A 20,760-nucleotide genomic window follows, 5' to 3' on the forward strand; every position below is an offset into this window, starting at 1 on the left:
AGAAAAGGCTAACTCGAACTCAGGGGTGTAACCAGTCAGAACTTCAGACCGACTTTGCCCTAAATCCCTCTGGGCTTAAACTGGGCTTAGGGTTAGTCACCACCTACTTAGGCATGGAGTTCCACAGGTGATTGGCCGTCCTGACAGCCTGGTTTACCGGCTGCTCCCAGAAGGGACGGGAGGCAGGAAGAGAAGAGAGGAGAAGAGAGAGCAGGACCCTCCCTTCCTTCTCCATCCCCTCCCTCCGTCGTAGTTATTTGGAGCACGGAGCCCGCTCTTCCAAGCCAGCCGCAGGGCCGGTGGGGAGGTCATTTGAAAGGCGATGCCCGAGGAAAAGGGGTGGGGAGGGAGGAGGAAGACAAAAAGACCCGGCCGCCCGGCTTCTCCAAGCACCCCCGAGGTTGCGCCACGGCCGCCCCCTGGCTGTCCAGGGCCGGGCTGGGCTGGCGCGGCGGGGCGTCCGCTCGGGCTCCCTGGAAGGAACCGGAAGGCCGGGGGCGGCCGGAGCCAGCCCAGCCTCCACCTCTCCCGCTTCCCAGCCCTGGAAGAGGAGAAGGAGGAGAGGAGGAGGAGGAGGAGGAGGAGCCGCCCGGCCATGGCAGCGCGCAGAGCGGAGCGCGGCGCTCCGGCGGACAAAGGGAGCCGCCGGGCGGAGGGCTGAGGGAGCCGGAGCAGCCCCCGAGGCGGCGGGCAGGTGAGTGCGCGGCGCTGCCGGGCTCCCCGCCCGGCCCCCCGCGCCTCGCGAAGGCGCCTCCATCCCGCGGGGCTCCCGCCGCGCAAGATGCCCCGCGCGGAGAGGCAGGATCTCCGCGCGGCCGACCCCCTCCCGCCGCCGCGGCGGGCGCGAACCGGGGGCTTCTTGAGCGCCGGTGTGCTCGTCGCGGGCGCTCGGCAAGAACTGCCCCCCGCCCCAATGCACTCGCTGCAAAACACATGAAGGGGAGGGGCGGCGGGCGAGGGACGGATCGGCTGCGCCCGCGGCAGGCGCCCCAGCACCGCAGACCCCGGAGAGCGTTCATGTCTCTCTCGGAGCTGCGGGCCCGGAGGAGCCCCGCCTGCAGACCTCTGCCGGGGGCGGGGGCGGGGGCGGGGGCCGGTCCCGAGGGGGGTCTGCAGAGAAGCCCCCTTCCTTCCCTCTTTGACGCCGCTTCTGGAGGGGTCCCAGAATGCAGCTCCTCCAGCTTCAAGCCAGCCCGGGCTCAGTGATGGGAAGGGCTGCCCTGCGCCAGGAGGAGGCTAGTTAAGAGGGGCTCCTCTTCTCCCGCCCTCCAGGGACCAAGCCCAGGCCTCTGGAAGCCCACCCTCAAGACGGTGAGGCAGCGGGTTCCCCAAGGCCTGGCATGTGGAGGTCTCCTCTCGTTCTCCTAAATTGTGGGCGATCGATGGCCCTGGCAGCCAGCAGCCCCTGATCATCTTCACAGTGAATTTGCCCAGTTGCCCTTCAGGAGAGCTTCTGGGGGCAAGAGATGCCATGGCTTCTATACAAATGCCGCACACCTATAGAATTAGGGTCTTTGGCTCCTCTGAGCTGGTTTTCTTCATCCAAATTTCCAGCAGCCGGGCCAAAATCAGAACAGGGCCGAAGACTTTTGGCCAAGAACTTGGGGTGCAGTAAGATGATTTGCTAATGGGAAGAGAGAACTTTGCTTGGAGAAAAAGACCCTCAAGAGAGCCCCCTGAGTTTCATAGCAGGCACACCAAAAAGAGTTGCCTTCCTGGGTGTCAATTAGGCTGCAGAATTGCACAAAAGTGTGAGGCAGGTGGGAACCAGGAGTGGAATTTGTGCAACTGGACCCCAAGCTCAGATTTTGGAGCTGAACGAGGGGCCTAAGGCACTTGTTCCTTCACACATCTCTCCCTGCGAAGTTCCTGTTTTTGCAACTGGCTCCCTCTCTGGTCCACCCAGAAAAAGAGCTGAGATCTCCAACACCCACCGGGGCTGAAGCTGGGCTACCCCAGGAAGGCCAATGCCAGCCGATGCTTTTTTTCTGAAACATGGAGGATCTCCTGTTGTATTGCATCCCCTCTCCAGGATCGGCTCTGCCACCAGCCAGCTTGGCCCAGGGTTGACCGCGCTAGCCGCAGTATTCTTCCTCTGTTGCCTTTCTGGGTGAGATCTTCATAGAAATTGGTGGTCAAATAAAGCTGCTGCTTGAACAGGTGCTGGAACCAGATAAGGCCCGTGCTCCCAGCAATCACCCAACGAACCCCCTGAAACCCCAAAGGATCTGGCTGGAGATGCAAAGGCAACCTCTTTGAAAGAGCCTTCTCGTTGCCAGCAGAGGTTGTCGGTGGGGCACACGTTCATTTATATTTCAAATTTTTAAATTTATATTTCAGATATAAATACATGTTCTTGGCTCCTTGGGCGTCAGAGGCAGGTACGGCTTTGGCCTGCAGCTGTGTGTTTTCTGTCCTGCGGGTGCCTCTGTGCCATGCCAGGCTGGCACGTGTTTGTCTCCAACTGTCAACAGGGTAGTTCCTTCCAAACAATGAAGTTGGCATTCAGACTCTTGCCCAAAGTTTCCCTTGGCAGCCTTTGGAAGATGCAGGACAAGAAATGGATGAATATTGGTGGCAAGGCAGGCAGCCTGTGAGAATTACCCAGTTCCGGACGGGCAGACCCGACAAACCACTCTTTCCGTGGCCCAACTGCTTTCCTTTGTTCTTGTCAGTGGCTCTGAAGGGAGAGAGGAGCTGGCTGGCTGGCAAGGGTTCTGCTTGGCATCCTTGCAGGATTTGGGGGAGCCACCATCAGCCACATCTTCCCCTCCTGGGTCATGAAGCTGTCCCTGCCCTCCGATGGCCCTGGGGCCCAGCCTAGGACCATGCTGGGGCTGTGGGGTTAGCAGAGGGCCCAGATGGGAAGAGCCAGGGTTATCGGAAAGACAGAGCAGGTGGCTGGGTCTCCTAGGTGGTCTGGAGGGAGACGTGCCTGCTGGGAATTCTCCAGAGCCGTGGCAGACCTTGCCTTGAGACCGATCGAGTAGGCCAGTTGGGGAGGACCACGAAAGTGAGGCCAATGGTCGCCTTCTGAGTTCAGGGTATTTCTCCTGTCCCCGAGGGAGAAAAGTACACATGGGCGATTCAGCTGATGCACCAAAATAACGCCCCTGGCTTGGGGACCCCCAGCCTGCCTTTTTGGCTCCCCTAAGAATTGCCCGGACTGAAAAGGGTGGCCGTTCCACCCGTTGCCCCAGGCAAGGATGAGTTTATTCTGCATCAGGGTCACCCAATCCTCCCAGCCAGAAACCCCAGCCCTTCTCTCGGCCCAGATTTGTGCTGCTTCTCCTTCCTGTGGGCTGCACTTGGCTGCCCATCTTGGAGAATGAAGAGGCTCTTTTCGAGGAAGATGTCTGCTTCTTGCGGGTGTCGCAAGGGAAGACCCAGTGCTGCATTTGAATCGAGTGCGCTAATAAATGTACATGGGCAGAAAACACACACACACACACACACATCAGACACTGCAGTCCAGCTTATAGATTGGCCCCAGGTCGAAACCTTATTCCTTCTTGCTGTCTCCCTCCTTGTGACCTCAAAGGGGTTGACTGCAACTCCCCTCATACAGCCATCACTCCTGGCTGGGGGTTTGCAGAAAACAACATTCATCCCATCTGAAGGACACCAGAGCGGAGAAGCCTGTCTTAGACCTAAGGCAGGCTTCTCCAACCAGGTGCTGACAAGACGTTGGGCCAACTCCCATAATCCACAGCACACAAGCTGGGAAATGTCTGTCGTTGATCTCAGCTGTATTTGGAAGGCGTCAGATTGGAGCTGCTTAGCAGCTGACAGTGTCTGAATTGCCAGCTGTCGAAGGTCGCCGAGGTAGGCTGTGCCTTCCTTCTTTAATTTGGCAAATCTACCTTGGCTCTGTGATTCTTATTGGATGACAAAGTGCCTAGGAAGAATCCTGGGGGTGGGGAGGGGGGAGAAAGATGGCAAAATGCAGAATATTTAGTCTTGAAACTGAATGCCTTCCTGCCAGCCCAGAGGTTGCTCTCAATGCTGTAGATGCAGCCACAGAAATCCGAGTGGCCCCTTTTGCGCTTGGAGTTGAAGATGACCACAGGGCCGTCCGGCTCTTTCTCGCTTTTCCCTTCCAGGGACGCCCCACCATGAAGCTGAACGAACGGAGCCTCTCTTTCTACGCCACCTGCGACTCTCCCGCCGACAATGCCGGCTTCCTCCACAAGAAGGGTGAGCGCAACACGGCCTACCACCGGCGCTGGTTCGTGCTGAAGGGGAACATGCTCTTCTACTTCGAGGACCGGGAGAGCCGGGAGCCGGTGGGCGTCATCATCCTGGAGGGCTGCACGGTGGAGCTATGCGAAGCCACCGAGGAGTTTGCCTTCGCCATCAAATTCGACTGCCCCAAGTCCCGCACCTACGTGCTGGCGGCCGAGAGCCAGGTCGCCATGGAGGCCTGGGTGAAGGCTCTGTCCCGGGCCAGCTTCGGCTACCTGCGCCTGGTGGTGAGAGAACTGGAGAAGCAGCTGGAGGAGATGCAGAAGGCCTCCACTGGCTCCCACCAAGTCCAGAGGAGGCGGCTGCTTTATCGGAAAAACAAAACGGCTCCCAATTTGGAACTGGCCGCGCTAGGCTCAGCCCTGCCGCAGGAGAAACCGGCGCTTCCCATTTGCATCCCTGGGAAAGAAAACGGCTGCGCCTTGTGGAATAACTCTGAAGCCTCCGCCAGCCTGTCGCCTGGATGCAGCCAGACAAATTCACGCAGCGGGACCAAGAGCTACGAGGGAGGGCTCAAGCCGCCGCCGTTGCCGCCTCGGAGACGGTCCCTTCCCAACAACTCCTGTGGGGCCGGTGGCCCCAGCTTTGACAGCCCCGTGTATCCCAGCGCAATGTGTTTTTCCAAACTCCACAGTTGGTACGGCCAGGAGATTCTCGAGTTGCAAAGGGCATGGCTGGAGGGTCACCAGGAGAGCAGCCTCTGAACCTCCTCAGGGCAGAGAGGCTCTTCCTGGAAAAACTTAACCAGGCTGAAACTCAGCCAAGCGTGAAAACCCACCACTGCTGTCTTCTTTGACTCAAGCGTAGCTGCTGGAAACTTTGTTTTCAGTCTGCCGATAATACACTCCATTTCCTTCATGCTGCAGCCTGGTTCGTGGAAAAATCGTGGCTGGTGCCAGCTCAAATCCTCCCACCGCCTCCAATAATCATCCCCAGATTTAGCTTTTGTTCCTTCTGGCCTTACCCCTTCCTCAGCAGGAATAACTTTCTAGTTCCTAGAAAACCCCAACATTAAAGGATCCTGATGAGATTTGGATTTGTTGGAAATGAGAAGGGGCTTCCCCTGAAAACATTCGCAGCCCCCAGCAGGCAAACTAAGGGAAGTGAGCTGAGAGCCTCTTTCCATCATGGGGTACACAGAGGGTTGTTTCAATTAAGCCTTTTTTCCCTGCTAACCGATCAAGTTGCCTGGTGACTTCTGGCCACTGACAAACCCTTGACAATCCATAGTTGGGCACACCGGAGCATGCGATGATGGGGTGAGAGAAAAACCACATTTCCTGCTGTTCGTGGCAGGATCCAAATCTTCATAAGGCAATTGATTCGGCTTGGCCAAGCGCCCAGGTTTTGAAGGGAAATGAGACAGCTGCGAGGCCCCGCCTGTTTCTTAACTTAGGGCAGGATGAATTTGGAGAAAGCCAAAGTCATTGTTTGGGGCTGTCAAGTGGAATTGAGCTAAGTGTGGCTTTGCGCATCTTGAAAATCCCATTGTACAAATCAGATGCCCAACCTCGTTATGAAGGAAGGAAGGAAGGAAGGAAGGAAGGAAGGAAGGAAGGAAGGAAGGAAGGAAGGAAGGAAGGAAGGAAGGGAGGGAGGGAGGGAGGGAGGGAGGGAGGGAGGGTTGATTGGTGGCCCTAGTTAGTATCCTAGTATCCTTCCCTCAATCTTGCAATTGTTGTCTTATTTACTTCTGAATTACTCTCATTTGGAGCAAGAGTCTGTCTACACTAGAGCTATAATTGAGTAGGACCACTAATGTCTCATTCTTCTGGGAGAAGCATCCATGGAGAATGTGAAGTAAAGGAACAGACACATTTGCAGCTTTAAATCCATTTGTAGTCTGCTTGGGATATGCATGGAGCTGATGAATTATGTACTGGAAAAAGTTCTGTTTCCTTGCGCAGGAAGGTGTCCTGGCACTGCCTGTGCAGTGAAATGGAGAAGTTGCACACTCTATTCCCTCCCCTTTGCACACTGCCAGCCCCTTTACCTGATTGTGAGTCACCTCTCATGTGCAAAGAACTGGTAATGTATCCCAGCTCTTGCAGCAATTGTCCCATTGCCACTGTTCCTGTTTTACAGTTGAAAAACAGAGTTGGGGAGAGTGATTTGCGGCCATTGCACAAGAGGGGGTCGACATACCACAGATCTCCAGATGAGGCAACGAATAGGGCCAGACCCTGCTCGGCCACCATCACTGTAGTTTAATCTGCAGAGTAGTGAGTTGGGGAAACGTTGTGTCTAACTAGCTCTGGGTTCAGCTCTCCAGCCAACCACAAAGTCATTGGGTTGCGAAGTATAATTGCTCTTTGTTGGTTTCACATGGGTGATGCAAAGTTAAATGGAAGTGAAGCAGGAGAACTTGGTTCTTGAGATGCTTGTGAACTGGCCTCTAGAATCAACCTGGTTTTGAGGGGTGTCTGCCTCCCTTTAGGAACCAGGGCAGTCAAGAGTCCCTGGCTTCGTGCCCTCCTCCTGCTCGGTCCTCTGGAAAACACAAACCTTCAGCAGAGCAGCCCAAGAGAAAATGTCCTGGGAAACTGCCAGGGAAAACAGACGGGCTTTTTGCTTGTGAAAGCAGAGCTTGGGAGGGGGGAGCGGAAGCAGAGAGCGAGCGCTTGGCTGCCCCCACCTCTGGGGAGGATGGAAACCACCCGGCTACGAGCAGAGGGCTTGGTCTGTGGGCCTTCTGGGAGGTATCGGGGAGTTGTGAAATGTGAGCAAGGTAAGGTGACAGCAGAGCTGGCAATTTGCAAAGGGTGAGTTATTGCCCCCCCGGGCAACTTTGTGTTCATGCTCACACTTTTCTTTTTTGCACACCATAACGGTGCCACCACAGCTACGTGTAAGAAATCTGGACAGTAGAATTGCTGCTGATTGAAAGGCCTTTTTTGCCTGGCAGCCACCATCTCTAAGTTAGCCTTTCCCAACCTGATGCCTCCTGGACTGGTTGGGTTACAACTTCCAGAATTCCCAGTTACAAGTTGGAAAAGGCTCTTCTGTAGAGACTAAGGGGTGTCCGACTTTCTTCGAAAGGCCACAGTTCAGGAAACAGTTTCCGTTTCAGATGAAAACCACAAGAGCAACTCATACACTGTTGATCAGAAACGATTTCCGGGTTCCTGGAATGAGCATTGCGAGGGAAGAGGTCATGTGCCCTGGTGGGCCGAGCGGGTTGCAGTCTTGCCACATCAGAGGATTCCCCAAGATTCTTGAAGTTCAGATGTGCTTGTTCATGGCAACTGGTTGTAAGGCCTTGGAGCAGGGCAGGATTACATTTGCAGAGGAAATGGAGGACCATGGAAACAGCTGGGTTTGGTTTGATCACCTCTCCGGGACGACAGGAGAATATGTGATCCTTCCCACCCAATTCAGTTAAATGAGAAGGATACTTCCACAAAATAAATGTAGTGTGTATAGTTCAAGATTCTGTAAATTAGAATGGAGACAACATCAAGGGAGACCTCAGTTCAAATTCCTGTTCAGCCATGAAGGCCATTGGGTGGTCACCAGCTTGTAGCCTAAACTATCTCACAGGGTTGCTGGGAGGTTAGAAATCGGATGATGAGGTCCATGTACACAGCCTTGATCTTCTTGGAGGAAAGGCAGGGAATATACTTACAATCAAGAAAGGAAGGATCTGAAACAGGGCCCTTTTAGCATTCTTCTTCCAAAGCTGTATCATCTTTTGCCCTAACTATTGTAAGCATTTTCTTACCTGGTACCGGAATCCCTTGTTCAGACACAACCTCAAGGTTTTTAATGTAGGGATAAAAGCATGCCTTCCCTGGAAATTTTGGTTTATTCACTCTGTAGGACAGGAGTGGACAAAAGTAGCTGTTTACTATACGGCCAAAACCTTGAACACAATAAACTGAGACATCAAGCCGAGTTGTTATATAATTTCTGTATTTTTCCTTTTTTAGTGGCTCTTTACAGAACACATGGGCCTTTTTCAGTATTTAACAAACTTCAGTCAATCTTGTAGAAATTGTTTCAAAGTACAGTACGTGAGCCTAGAAAAGGTGGCTGACGCATCTCGCCAGCTTTGAATACAACAGGTCCCTCTCAAGGGTGGAAAACCAACACCTAAGCGCTTAGTGTAAAAAAAAAAAAATCCCCTTCCACTAACACTGATCTTGAGCCTATGGTGAAGAAAAATTCATGGACCCAACCCCACATTCTGTTTGGGTAGACAGAAGTTGTATTTGTTCAGAAGGTTGCTAGGTAGATGGCCTTTCCAGGTCCTTTCGGTGCACAAATAGACTGAACTGTGTAAAAGAGGGAACATGAAATATATAAAAATACTTTCTGTTCTGATAAAAATGCACATCATGGAATGGGGAGGGGAAAAAACATACTTTGGGGGAGGTGACCGGCTTCTCTTTACCTGTGGCTTCAAAAAGGTTTTATTACATGGAGAGGAATAGATTAATGGATGGGTGGAAAGCTCAATTAAAAGCTGGAGCAGAGGGAGGTCCACCTTTTGGGTCTCCTCCCTTCATGTTATGACAGCAACGTCTGGACACTAAGGAAGACACCCTGGCCATCTTGAGAGAGTCCCATCAGCTCCTAATCTAAGTTTTGAGCTGAAGTCAAGGGGAGTTCCTCAAATAATTCAGGGACCAAGCCCCTGACACAAACCTGGCTATCAGGATCCTTCAGATGTCTCTGGCAAGGAGGACGGATCCAGGCAAGGCCTTTAGAGAAGGATTGGAGGTGAGCCTGGCTTTTAATTACTTTGGTGGTATCAGTTTTATAAATGGATTCAGTAATGCCAAAGTGCATTACGCCAACAACCGTAAGAGGAATTATCCTGTTCAGGAATTGCAGCCAGGTTATTGCCTAGGACGTGAGCAGGCCAATGCATTCCCCTCCTGTCGCTTTTACTCCCCATCGATTAAATCTCAATAGGAGTGTGCTGAGTCCAAATTAAGGTGTTGGGGGAGCAGGAAGTGCCCGCTTTTGGATTTTAAAAAGAGGTTTTAGATTTCTGCATACCTCTGGAATCTTCTGAGCATGCAGAAATGTTCTTTTTCGTCAGCTGCCTTGGGTTGGCTGTAATTCTGAGTTCTCTATTATAAATACAATAATGGACGGTTCCAAATGAAGGTTAGGATGGCTATGTGGACCGGGGTTTCTACATTTAGCTCCCGAAGAAGGAATATTTGCAGTCGGCACCAAACTGGCCCGTGTGTATTTTTTGCCTTCTCCCGGCCTCTCTGGCCGGTTCTGCATCAAACAAATGAAAACAAATGTGACAATCAGGAAGGATGGCACCTGTTTGCAAAAATGTATTGTTTGAGTACACTATGCATAAATGCAGAGTTAACATACAAAATAAGGTGTGCAAATTTGCATAAAGATCTCAGAAGAAAGGCCCGTTCATCAGAGAAAAAGGTCTAGGTAAGTACATCAAAGTCAAAGGAGTGAGAAACCAGAGAGAAAAGCTTTGGAAATCATAGTTATGGGAAATTTCAGATTCAGTTTTGAAGCACCAAAACGTTACCCCAGAGAACCATGCCTAGATCCCTACATCCACCTCGAGACATCCCAAGCAGAGACTACATTAATTCCCCCCTCCCGCCATGACAATGAAGATTGGGAACTTGGTGGTGGTGATTTTTTTTCAGAAAGAGTGTTCATTTCTAGAAAGGCAAATCTCGTGTCAAATAGAGAACCTTTCCCTTGCAGAATCTTGGAGAAAGATCCTGGGCATAGCTAAGTAAACCACCGTCCGTTTAAAAAAAAAAAAAATTGGTTATCTTAATACGCACAGATCTCCTTGCACACTTGCGCACACAATGCTGCTGCCTCTCTCAAAATTAGTAAGGAGGGCAACTCTGCTCCCCGTCTGTAAACCATGGGGACGATCATTTTGTGGGGGAAAGGGACAGGGCACAAGCCAACGTTTTACATTCTTATTTTGTAGGGCTCAGCGTGGCAAACGTTTCAAAAGCTCTGCTTTCCTCCGAACCTGAAATGTTGAGCTAAGCACACAGGGAGCATTTTCATGCATAAAAAAGGGTGTCCTGGTTCTCGTTAAAAGTCTGTCCCATCAGAAACCAGACTTGTAACAGACTGTTCAAATGACCAAAGGCATCTTTTTGAAACAAAAGATGCTTTTTTCTCTTTTAAGTGGGAAAGAAAAGGCTCCTCCTTGGCCCGTGTTTTCAGATGCCCTCTTTGTAAAGGTCAGAAAGTCAGCTCTGGAATCAGGGTACACCTTGTTCAGAAAGGCTCTTGCAAACGTATTTCTATACCATACACAACAGCATGCAACACACTTCTTTTTTTTCTGTGTTGCCAAAAAAAAGAGAGAGAGAAAATAAAGGGGATTACCCAAACTAAAGAACAGACTCAAGATGGCACCACAGATTCCAAATTTAGAGTCTTCGTGGACTATAAGACAAGGTTCTTGACGGGCTGTCATGATGTCTTACAGACAAATTCAGAGAGGAAAGACACCCCTCTGGTGATCAAGTTTAGTAACATTTTGGTCAGTCTCATAGTGCTTCTTGATGGCTTTGATCAATGAGCCAAGGTTATATTGTTTAAAATTTAATTTTTTTTCTTTAATCTCATCCAGTGGCAAACTACAAGACTTTCAGTGGGCATTTAATGATACAACTGATACAGTTTATAGCTATCTTTTAATATCAAAGCAGCTTGAGCTGTTAATAAATTCCAAAGTTTCCTTTTATTAAAATATCTAAAAGAGGTCTATAAATATTATTTTAATATTTTTTTTCCTTCTAAAAGTGTTCTCAGTTTGTTCCTGTGTGTCTGTTTTCACATTTAAAACCCCCAAACGTCAGTTTTATGTTACCTTCAGGAGCTAAGAAAGAGCAGCTACAACAGGTAGCAATCCCTCATGTTCGACAAAACAGAGCTGATTTTTTGTCTCTTCCTTAGGACTTGATGAAATTAATAAAATATGTGTGTATGTGTGTTCATATATATATAGATCTATTTTTTCTATACACTCTGCTAGGACTCCCTGCTTCTTCAACGTGTTCCACGGAGTTTAGAACCCGGACAACATAATTTGGGTATTCGGTTTTGATTTTTTTTTTCATTTGGCCTTTCAAAACTCCCACTCCAGAGTCTCTTCGCGGTTAGCGGCTCTCTCTAGCCGATGAATAATACTGTTGAGGTTAGCCATTTTCTCATTCCGCCGCTGGATGTTCGTAGTCAGTTTCACGCTGGGGGGCGCAGCGCCCGCATCTGCGGCCGGACTCGAACTCTGCCCTTTGGTGGCCGTGATGCTCGCCGGCAAGGGGGAGATGGGGGCTGAGGAGGATGGGACAGGTGAGACAGACACCATGAGGCCTGGCGAGGAGGCAGCGGACGGAGAAGTTAGAGAAACTTCCAAGCTGCAGCGGGAGGACTCAGAGGCGGATTTAAAGCTAATGTGGTCCAAGTGAGACCTCTCATGGCTGTCTGTCTCCATGGGGCTATGAAAACCAGAATAATCATGGGCCCCAGGTAGGTGTGTCTTGCTACGCAGGGTGCTGCCCCACGTGAGGCTGGGAGCTTCGTGTGGGCTCGCACAGCCGGGCTCCCCCGGCTCTTCTCTGGGACTGGATCTGGATACGGGCTCTACCTCCCCTTCCGGACTACTAGAGTCTCTGCTGCTTGCACCATCGTCCTTCTCGCCTGCTTCCAGCAACTCCTCCTTAATCTGAACCAGCGCTTTACATTCTCCTTGGCACTCAGCATCTCTGAACGTGGGCTTCTGGTCCTCCCCTTCCGAGTCAGGGCTCTGGGGCTGGGCAGCCTTGAGCAAATTGCCAGTGGGTGTCACGCTCTGCTCCGGATCTGTGTCGTCCTGCGCTCCTTCCACCAGCATCTCTCGGCGCATCCGAGATCTGCCAAAGAAAAAGGCCATGGAGTCTTTGCAATCCAGCCACAGGAGATTCCCGAAACATCAGCAAGCAAGAGAGAGAGAGAGAGACAATGCTAGCGTGGTCAGGAGGCTGAGAACCTCTTGAATTGCCTCCAACTCCTTGACTGGGTTTGCACAACACAGTTACCCCCACCCCCCATTAAAGACCAGAGGGCTGCTTTCTCACAACATGGAAAGCTTGGTTGCTTCTTTGAGGCTTAGCATGTTTTACCAATTGTTTGGGCAGCCTACGATTCTGTATGTGCACCCAGAAAATGGATTAATGTAGTAGGCAGGCTAAGTGTGTTGTGCAAATACAGCCATTATGTGGATACAGAAATAAAAAAGGTGTCTTTCTGAGAGCCACAGGGCTTATCAAGAGCACAGAAATCTGAGGGTGAGGCCAAAATTGCAAATGGAAAAACACAATTAATACTCTAGTAGCCCAGACGTTTTTGTGGCTGCCTTTACACCAGCTGGTATATTAGCACTACCTTTCATCTGTAGTGAACTCTCTGCCTCAAAGGAAAGTCTGTTTGATGAAAACCTTAAAGGCCCAGAAGGACCATGAGGTGGAGGTGACCTGCTTTTTACCTGTAATTGTGGAACCAGTTAATCACCGTGTTGGTTTTGAGGTTCAGCTGGAAGGAGAGCAGCTCGATCGTCTGCTGGGAGGGGTAAGGCTCCAGCTGATAGGCCCTCTTCAGGGTCTCCTTTTCCTCTGGAGCTAAGACCACCCTTGGCTTCTTGATCTGCAGGAGACTGAGGTCTTGCAGCTGAAGGCTGGGGCTGGGGCACTCGGAGCGAGGGTTGGGAGACTCGCTGTCCGAGCCAGCACTGATCAGGCCATAACGACGTTTCAAATACGCTACAAGAACAGAAGAAGCCACATTCTCAGGGGTTGCCTTCTTATCATGAATCTAACAGGCCTTTCCATTTCCCAAAGAGGGGAAATGACCAGTGGGCCTTTCTCTGCCACAAGGTGTGTTGAATGAAGAGGAGGCAGGAGAACAAATCTGTGACTTTCATACGAAAAGGGAGAAAGCACATCTTCACTTCTATCAATCCCAATCAGGCAACAGGTTATGAAAAGTTGCCACTGATCCATGAAATAAAAATATTTTGCTCGCTGCAAAATAAACTCTTTCTTATCAAAGTGAGGGAAGGAAAATATACACCAGCCTAATCTGCTGGCAAGCAATTTAGTGCCACAAGCGGTAGGAAATTAATCAACACTTTTAAAGGAAGGATGTGAGCTCACTTGTAAACGAGTCGTTGCAAAAAATCACAAGCACCAGGCTTGTACTGACAGACGTCCCCCATGAGCAGCAGCATTTTTTGTGAGCAAGAAACACAAGCAAGTTATTCACACAACCTTGGCACGCTTGACCATTCCCTGTTCACTTAAAGGGGCTCATCCTAGAGAGTTTTATGGTAGGTCCAGTTTCACTGACTCATGTAGTATCTCCAGAGGGCACGTGAAGCTCGCCCTGCTCCAGGGGTTACACCTAACACATCTACCCTTATGCCTCCAAGCCAGGAACATGAGCAACGAGTCCACCTCACCTTTCTTCTCCAATTTTTTCATGTCCCGGAGCTTGTCAACATTGTGAGGGTCATTCAGCCAGAGCTGCATGCGGACAAACGGTTCCCTTCCTTTAAGACTCAGTTTATGCCAAGGCTTGGGCCTTGAAAGGAGATCCGAAACCGATCCCTGCGTCAGGCCAAGGATACTCTCTCCGAAAAGCCGCTGACCTAGCCAGGAAGACAAATTGGAAGTTGGGATTGCAGCCTGCAGGTGAAGGTCAATTAATTGTCTTTAAACAGGAAGGAAGTTTATCTAAATCAGTGTTTCTCAGCCTTGGCAACTTTAAGCAGTGTGGACTTCAACTCCCAGAATTCCCCAGCCAGCATGCTGGCTGGGGAATTCTGGGAGTTGAAGTCCACACTGCTTAAAGTTGCCAAGGCTGAGAAACACTGATCTATTTACTATGAAAACTCTCTTTGTGTTTATCTGTTTGTACTCTCAAGTTAGCCCAAACAAGTTTTGAATCAAGGTGCCTAAAATCCGTTAACTTAAAGAATGCATAAAGAATCTGGGACCCATTACTCTTGTGGAGTTGAAATTTCCACAATGTTCAGACCACTTTTATTCACAAAGTTGTAGCCGCTGCAGCATCACACGTTTGTGATATCTGACACTCCTTGCCAGCTTCCCACAAGCAAAGTCCATGGGAAAATGGCAGGAAGTCACTCCCACTGCTTTTTGGCCCACCCATGGTCATTCTGTTTATCTGTTTAGGTCAGTAAATACTGACTTATCGAAGTTAATTTGCCACTACAATTATTTTTCTATTTATGATATATTCTCTTCTTGGATGATCACAGGACCATCCAGCACTGGGGTAAAAAAAATAGGGTCAGCCTAAAATTTATTGTTCATTCTGGTCCCATCAGACTGCACTACCTTTCTCTCAGAGGATGACCCGACGGGTCACAGGATTGTCTAGCGCCCTTTAAAAGTGTATTGTAAATGTTGTTTCCCCAGCTGTGTTTCTTTTCACTTTTCCAGTATACACAGGCAGGACTTTTGCCTCTGTTTCCTTCATCTAGGAAGTACCAGACCACATTTTCTCACTCTTCCTGCCCAAGTTTGTCTCGCAGGAATTAAAATTTTACTCCACGCTAATTCTAACTCTACAGTCAACATCTACACACGACAGTAAGATCTCAGTTTAAACCTTTAAGCCTTAAATCATTACCTGTTGCTCTGGAATGAGAGAGCCTTCTCAGTCCCTGACCTAATTCCCATCATAAGCCTTCTGGTGACATACTACAGAAATACAAATACTATTAGCTGTATCACTGGGATGGAGAAGCCCCTCAAGAGCTCTTTGTACAGCCGCGCTGCTGGACCCCGATGCACACCCTAATTAGGCGGCCCTCCTTCCACTCAGCGCTTTTTAATTTAGTTATCTCTGCAACGCTCCATTGGTGGATGAGAAGCTGCCATCCAGAGACCACAAAATATGCGCTGCTCAAAATAAAGCAAATGGCCGTGAGACCTCAGCCCCTGAAACCTGTGGACAGGAGCACATCTGCCCAAGTTCTGTGGCGAAAGCACCATGGCCTCGGTGTCCATCCGTCCTGGCACAAGGCAGCTCTCTTGGACCCCTAAGACTCTACTGGGCATAGGGAGCTTCCCGGATCTCCGTACCAAGATTGTTATCAGTTAAGACCTCCTTGACCTTCTTAGTGATGCAATAGGTGTCCAACTCGGGTGACATGGCCACAATCTCCTGAATGCCAACCGAGGTGTGGTTGTTTGGGCACATTTTGCCACTGAGCAAGGAGCCAGGTTTGCTTTCCGGCTGCTGGTTTTCTTTGCTGCTTTCCAGGGCAAGACTTAGGGGCTCTGGAGGACTTTTCTCTTGCTCAGAAGGGCTGGCTGGAGGGGAAGGAGAAGACTGAGACTCTCCAGGGCTAGCTGCACGAGAAGAAAGAAAGAGGGAGAGAAGGGTTGATGAGATCAAGTAAGAATAATTACTTTCCACTCTTGGAAAGTAAAACATGGTATTTGCTGCCTTCAGAACTCAAAGTGAAGTTTATTTTGAAGTCAACTCTTGGCAACTTTATTGAGAACCTCCATTTTGTTTTCTTCACTACCATAGGGAGTGCTTTGCCACTGTCTTCCTCCAAGATATTTTTTCAATTTGTTAAGCCAGCTTATAGTCCTGGGATTTCTGGTGCTCTCCCTTCCACGCACCAACAGATTCAGTCCTGCTTAAATTTTGGAGATCTGTCGAGATCAGCTGGCACCGAAGTAGACCGTGAGAACTAGTGAAGGATAAACACAGAACTATTCCTTGATTAAATGGTTACATTCTCTGTCTTGCCAAGCACACTAATTAAGGAGGCTGGGAAAAAAGGGGGGCAGGTATGTCAAAACAGGGAGTGTGAGAATAGATGTAAACAGGAGTGGGGGATGTTGGTGTGCATGCACATGCAAAATCTATAGGTGCTTGTGGGAAAAAGAAGCTGAGAATTTAAGTTTCCCTTTGACTTAAGACTGCATTTCGTAGCAATCAAGGAGAAAGAGAAGATATCTTTTTAAAGTGGAGAAAAAGACCCTGGATTCTTATTTTTTTACAAAAAGGAGTCTATCCTAATGATACTCCACTCTCACCATATTCCTTTTCGGATTAAGAATCTGCATCATCCTACGGTCATTTCTGTTTTATCCTCCTGCAATTCAGATTTTAGGCAAACTTTGTATCTGGTTAGGGGTGCTTAAAACAGCTTTTTTTTTTTTTTAATTGTAAAGCACATCCACCGGTGCTGGCAGAGGAAGATATTGATGCGCGGGAGGCAGCAGATGCTCCTGGGCAAGGCTCGCTTCGTGGAATTTCCCGCCTTCATTCCCAGAATTGTACAAGAAGCCGTTACGGTCTCCTGTCTGTAAACCTCTGCACTTTCTTAACACTTTCCCCCTCTTTTTCCTAAGAGATCTGTAAAAGAGAAAAGGATGGAAGGGCCTCCCAACGCCTTTGCAGCAGGACCCCTCCCGTTCTGTCGGTTCTACCAGCAAGCTGCAGAAAACAGGGAAAATCGGCTCCGAGGTTGGAGAAGGCGTCCTTAGCCCTTGCGAGGACCTCTTTGCAGCACCAAACCGATTTTCGGATCTTTAAGCAGCTAGAGGTGCTGGAGGAAAACAATAAATAAGGTAGCCAAAAGGCCGCACGGGGTGAGCTTGAAGTGACTGCCGAGGATGCAGCCCACCCCTCGAGGGCTCCTACCCTGAGGCAGGGCAGCCTGCTGGCTGATCCCTTGGCCCAGCTGATCCGTGAGCCACAGCTGCATGCGGATAAACGGCTCCCGCCCCTTCTGGGTGAGCTTGCTCCACGGTTTGGGCCGGGACAGCATGTCGCTCACGCTGCCTTGCGACAAGCCCAGCACCTGAAAGAGAGGGGAGAAGGCTTAGGTCTCGATCGAGGCTTGTTAGCGGTCCCAACCTGATGATTCTGGGTGGCGCACGGTCCAGGAAGCAACGCAGAAAAAATACCAACAGTCATCTAATGCTCAGTGCAGAAGGCAAGAGGGATGCACCTGCGCACCACTCAGCTGTTGAAAAAGGGAGGTTTCTCAGGGTCTTCCTGAACTCCAGAAGGTAGAGGCCTGTTTGAGCCATGGTCAGGCACCGGCATGAAAAGCCTTCAGTGCAAAATCTCATTCACGGGAAAAGAGACACTCAGCCAGTGCAATAGTGGGATTCTGGTCAAGCCAGAGTCGCTCTTGAGTGAGATGGGCGGTGACTAAATTTGGATTTAAATAAATATAAATAAATAAAGCAGCTTTCGGGAGGGGACACCATCTTGGCTGGAATCTGGATGGCCTTCTGCTCTAACCCAAACGATGTTGGGAAGGGACAGGACCTTAGCTAGAATCCCAAGGGAATCAGTGGAGGAAGACAATTTTGCTCCATCCAAAACCATTCCTGGGGGCGGGGGGGGGGGCGGGGGGAAGGTGTAGCAAAATCTAGGAGAGCCTCTTGCACGAACCCAACTCAGATTTGGAAAGTGTCCTGCAGTCAGAGATCTTTTCCAAAGAAAAGACAGCCACGGGAAAGATGGTGGAGGCCATTTGTGGAGGAAGGGGCTGAGCAGGACAGGAGACCTCAGGGGAGGGCCAGTAGGGGTGAAGTAACAGTGGCACCAGCAGCTCTGGGGGAACTGGTGGCAGAGAAGGTGGACGGGAAACAGTCCGGAGAACGCAGCTGGGCCACTGTCTTGAATTGCCACTGCTCTCCCTTTTGCACCTTTAATAGCAAGCTGACTGGCAAAACAAAGAAAAGGTTTTGCCCTCCCCTTTACTGTGATTGCAAAACCTTCTCCTAGGCTTGCTGGGCATCAGAGCCAGTCTAGGAAAACAGAATGTAGTAATCACAGACATCATGTTACCGGCAGGGATATTTTCATTTTATTTCCAATTCATCTGCCGTTTGCCCTCTCTCAGCCTCATTCACGCTCTTTGCCTGTCTTGTACGCTCTCAAAATTTCCTCTTGCGCTCACACATTCCCTCAGCCTCTCTACATTTGGGTGCTTCCGGACAACACAATTCCTCGGGCTAATTGTGCCACTCCTATCTTTGATGTCTGAAATGGTATCAAATTGGATCTAATAAGTCAGAGGCCTTTCAGAGGACTAGAGGAATTCATGGAGGAAAGATCTGTCAAGGGCCATTAGTCTTGAAGACTCGGTGTTACCGCCATGCTTCCAAAAATGTCAGCTGCAGGAGAACAATGGTGCGTCTCCATCTTCTACTGAGCTCCCCAGAGTCTGGCCACTCTGGGAAACAAGATGGTAGACTAAGAGGGGCCTTGGCTGATCCAGCACGACTGTTCTTAACAAACAAGTAACACCTTATCAATAACTTTTCTTTCTTTAGCCATCTTTTTCCTGGTAAGAAGAGGGTGTTCCAAGTGGAAAATGCTGTCATCTAGCCCATTTTTGCACAATGAAAACTTTGTCTGGAAGCACCCTGTTGGTCTCCTTTCTCAAGCCAGACAACATGGCTTCCTCACTACTGACTAATGAGCTACCTTCTCCCCAAAGATGCGTTGGCAGATTCCATTCTTGGCCAACTTCTCCTTGACTTGCCGTGTGAGTTCCAAGGTGTCCACTTCCTTGTACATGTACATCTCATACTGCTCTGGTGTCAAGGGGGGGACGGTGGGCTTGAGAGTCCTTGGCACATAAGATGGGTAGTAAGACAAGCGCCCAGTTCCTTGGGCTTCTGAACCAACCACTTCTGATTTTACTTCCAGCACCCTATGGGGTTCATCCTCTGAGGTTGGCAGGTCTTCCTCATTTGGACCAGAGTCACCAGGTTCACCCCGTGGCCACGCTCGTCCATTGGCCATGCTGGAGTAGCTGGACGAGGAAGAGAGGGAGGGTGACACCGAGGTGAAAGGGCGGTTCAGCAGGTTCCTCTCAGACGCCCAGTGCTGGTCAAAATAGGAGCCAGCGTCCCCAATCTCAGATTTAACCTTGCGGATGATGCTTTGCACAAAGGCAGCGGGGGACAGCACCGTCAGGGGCGCCTGGGTCACGCTGCTGCTGGTGTTGGGGCCCGCCCCGCCCCCTTCTTCCTGCTTGATGTAAGCACGGACAATGTTCTGGCTGACGGCTGACAGAGGGGAGGGCGCTGCAGGGCGGGTGGGGACGGGCTGGCCGCTGCCGCCGGATTCTATCTCAAGCAGGGCCTGCTGCTGAGCCTGCATCTCACGGCGGGCCTGCTCCAGGATGTTCTTGATGGCGTCTTCCGAGCTGCTGCTGCTGCTGATGCCGTTGGGGGCCGTCTGGGCTGCCATGGTGCTCTTTGCCTCCCCTGCAGAACAGCGCAACACAGAGAATGTGGGATGAGCTCAGCCAAATCATCACGAGCAAAAATGAATGGGGGACCCTCTCTGCACACTTCCTTGGGGCTTGTCTGTTTCTGCACAGAGAGCTCCCTGAGGACACACGACACCGATGGTCAAAGGCAGCACTTTTCCTCCAGGCAGTTTTACTTATTTTAATGGACTACCATTTCTCATACAACAAAACTTTGGATTCAGCGGACAATCTTTTACTTCAGACTTCACCTCCAAACAACAGCCAGAGTCCACAGTTTCTAAAGCGGTCCAGACCGTTGACATCGTTTGTCTAATAATGCAATTGACCTTTTAACATCATTTCAGTCAATTTAAATCATTTGCGAATTGATGCCAATGACGTAGAAACGTCAATTACGCAAATGAAGTAAAAGCAATCAATTACATCAATTTGAATTTAAGGGACATTTGACTTTAACGGACATCCTTCCCCCTAAATGGCCTTTTATTTGAGGTTTTATTGCCTGCCTCTGCTCCTACACAGAATTATTTGGGGGCTTAAGGAACCCCTGCACCGGTTGCTGAATTCCTACATAAAAGGTACCAGCAGAGGGCAGCAGAGGACCCCTCAATTTCACCTGACCCAAGGAAGCTGAGTTAGTTACTACAGTATTTAGGGTATTTATAGATTGCCACTCCTTTCATCAAGATGGACAGAAGACATGAGAATTCATTTAAGGAAGAATTTAAGAACGCATCAAATTAGGACCACAACCGCAATTGCCGAAGTCAAGAAGAACCTAAAGCAAGGAAGTCTCACCCAAAGGCATCTCAGTTTTAAACTGAAGATGTTACCTAGCCAGGTGACAAAACGTTGGCAAGAAAACAAGCAAGCTCAGAGAACCCCAAGGACTCCACAAACTTCAGAGGGCAAAATGTACCCCAAAGCACCTCTAGCAATCCCGTGGGCCCCTTACCTCCTTTCTGCGACTCAATTTCTTTCTTGGCCTGCTCTAAGATACTCTTGATGGCATCGTCTGAACCAGTTTCCGGGGTCCTAATCCTTGGTGTAATGCTTCCTGATCAAAGACACACAACAACAAAGACTGTCATTTGCTTTGGACCAGCTCTATTCACCTAAAGTCAAGGAATTATGTAATGGCACCAGTGATCCTCCTTTTTTAGAAGCTCCTGTTTGGAGAAATGTCTCTTGCATTAGTCACTTGCTAAGGGGTCAGGGACCAGGAATCG

General features: G+C 49.9%; 2 protein-coding genes across 4 annotated transcripts in view; one reads left to right on the plus strand and one right to left on the minus strand.

The window, feature by feature from the left end:
- The first annotated feature begins 315 nt into the window (after positions 1-315).
- Positions 316-8,139, plus strand: PHETA1 (PH domain containing endocytic trafficking adaptor 1). 3 transcript variants are annotated; one of them, XM_088135142.1, is made up of 2 exons: positions 316-694; positions 4,104-8,139. In XM_088135142.1, exon 2 carries the CDS (start codon positions 4,116-4,118, stop codon positions 4,947-4,949), a length of 834 nt encoding a protein of 277 aa, XP_087991268.1. In that variant the 5' UTR covers positions 316-694; positions 4,104-4,115; the 3' UTR covers positions 4,950-8,139. The 3 variants fall into 3 exon arrangements, with proteins under 3 accessions (XP_087991268.1, XP_007422788.1, XP_087991269.1); XM_007422726.3 differs by lacking the exon at positions 316-694 and adding an exon at positions 1,101-2,110; XM_088135143.1 differs by lacking the exon at positions 316-694 and adding an exon at positions 2,388-3,825.
- A 127-nt stretch (positions 8,140-8,266) lies between these two features.
- CUX2 (cut like homeobox 2) overlaps positions 8,267-20,760 on the minus strand; it is a 39,911-nt gene continuing 27,417 nt past the window's right edge. The window contains exons 16-22 of the mRNA XM_088135144.1: positions 20,487-20,588; positions 18,736-19,523; positions 16,933-17,092; positions 15,354-15,623; positions 13,703-13,891; positions 12,731-13,004; positions 8,267-12,119 (exon numbers count right to left, since the gene is read on the minus strand). Of these exons, the coding sequence (XP_087991270.1) occupies positions 11,336-12,119; positions 12,731-13,004; positions 13,703-13,891; positions 15,354-15,623; positions 16,933-17,092; positions 18,736-19,523; positions 20,487-20,588 (2,567 nt within the window). The 3' untranslated portion in view covers positions 8,267-11,335. The remainder of the gene's footprint in view (positions 12,120-12,730; positions 13,005-13,702; positions 13,892-15,353; positions 15,624-16,932; positions 17,093-18,735; positions 19,524-20,486; positions 20,589-20,760) is intronic.

The sequence above is a fragment of the Python bivittatus genome, unplaced genomic scaffold (assembly GCF_059951505.1).
Source record: "Python bivittatus isolate LINGU-HERP-01145 unplaced genomic scaffold, Pbiv_v1 ctg000100_np1212, whole genome shotgun sequence".
Taxonomy (NCBI): Eukaryota; Metazoa; Chordata; class Lepidosauria; order Squamata; family Pythonidae; genus Python; species Python bivittatus.

Coding starts and splice junctions, on each gene's coding strand:
- PHETA1 (XM_088135142.1), top strand. CDS start 4,116: ATGAAGCTGAACGAACGGAGCCTCTCTTTCTACGCCACCTGCGACTCT.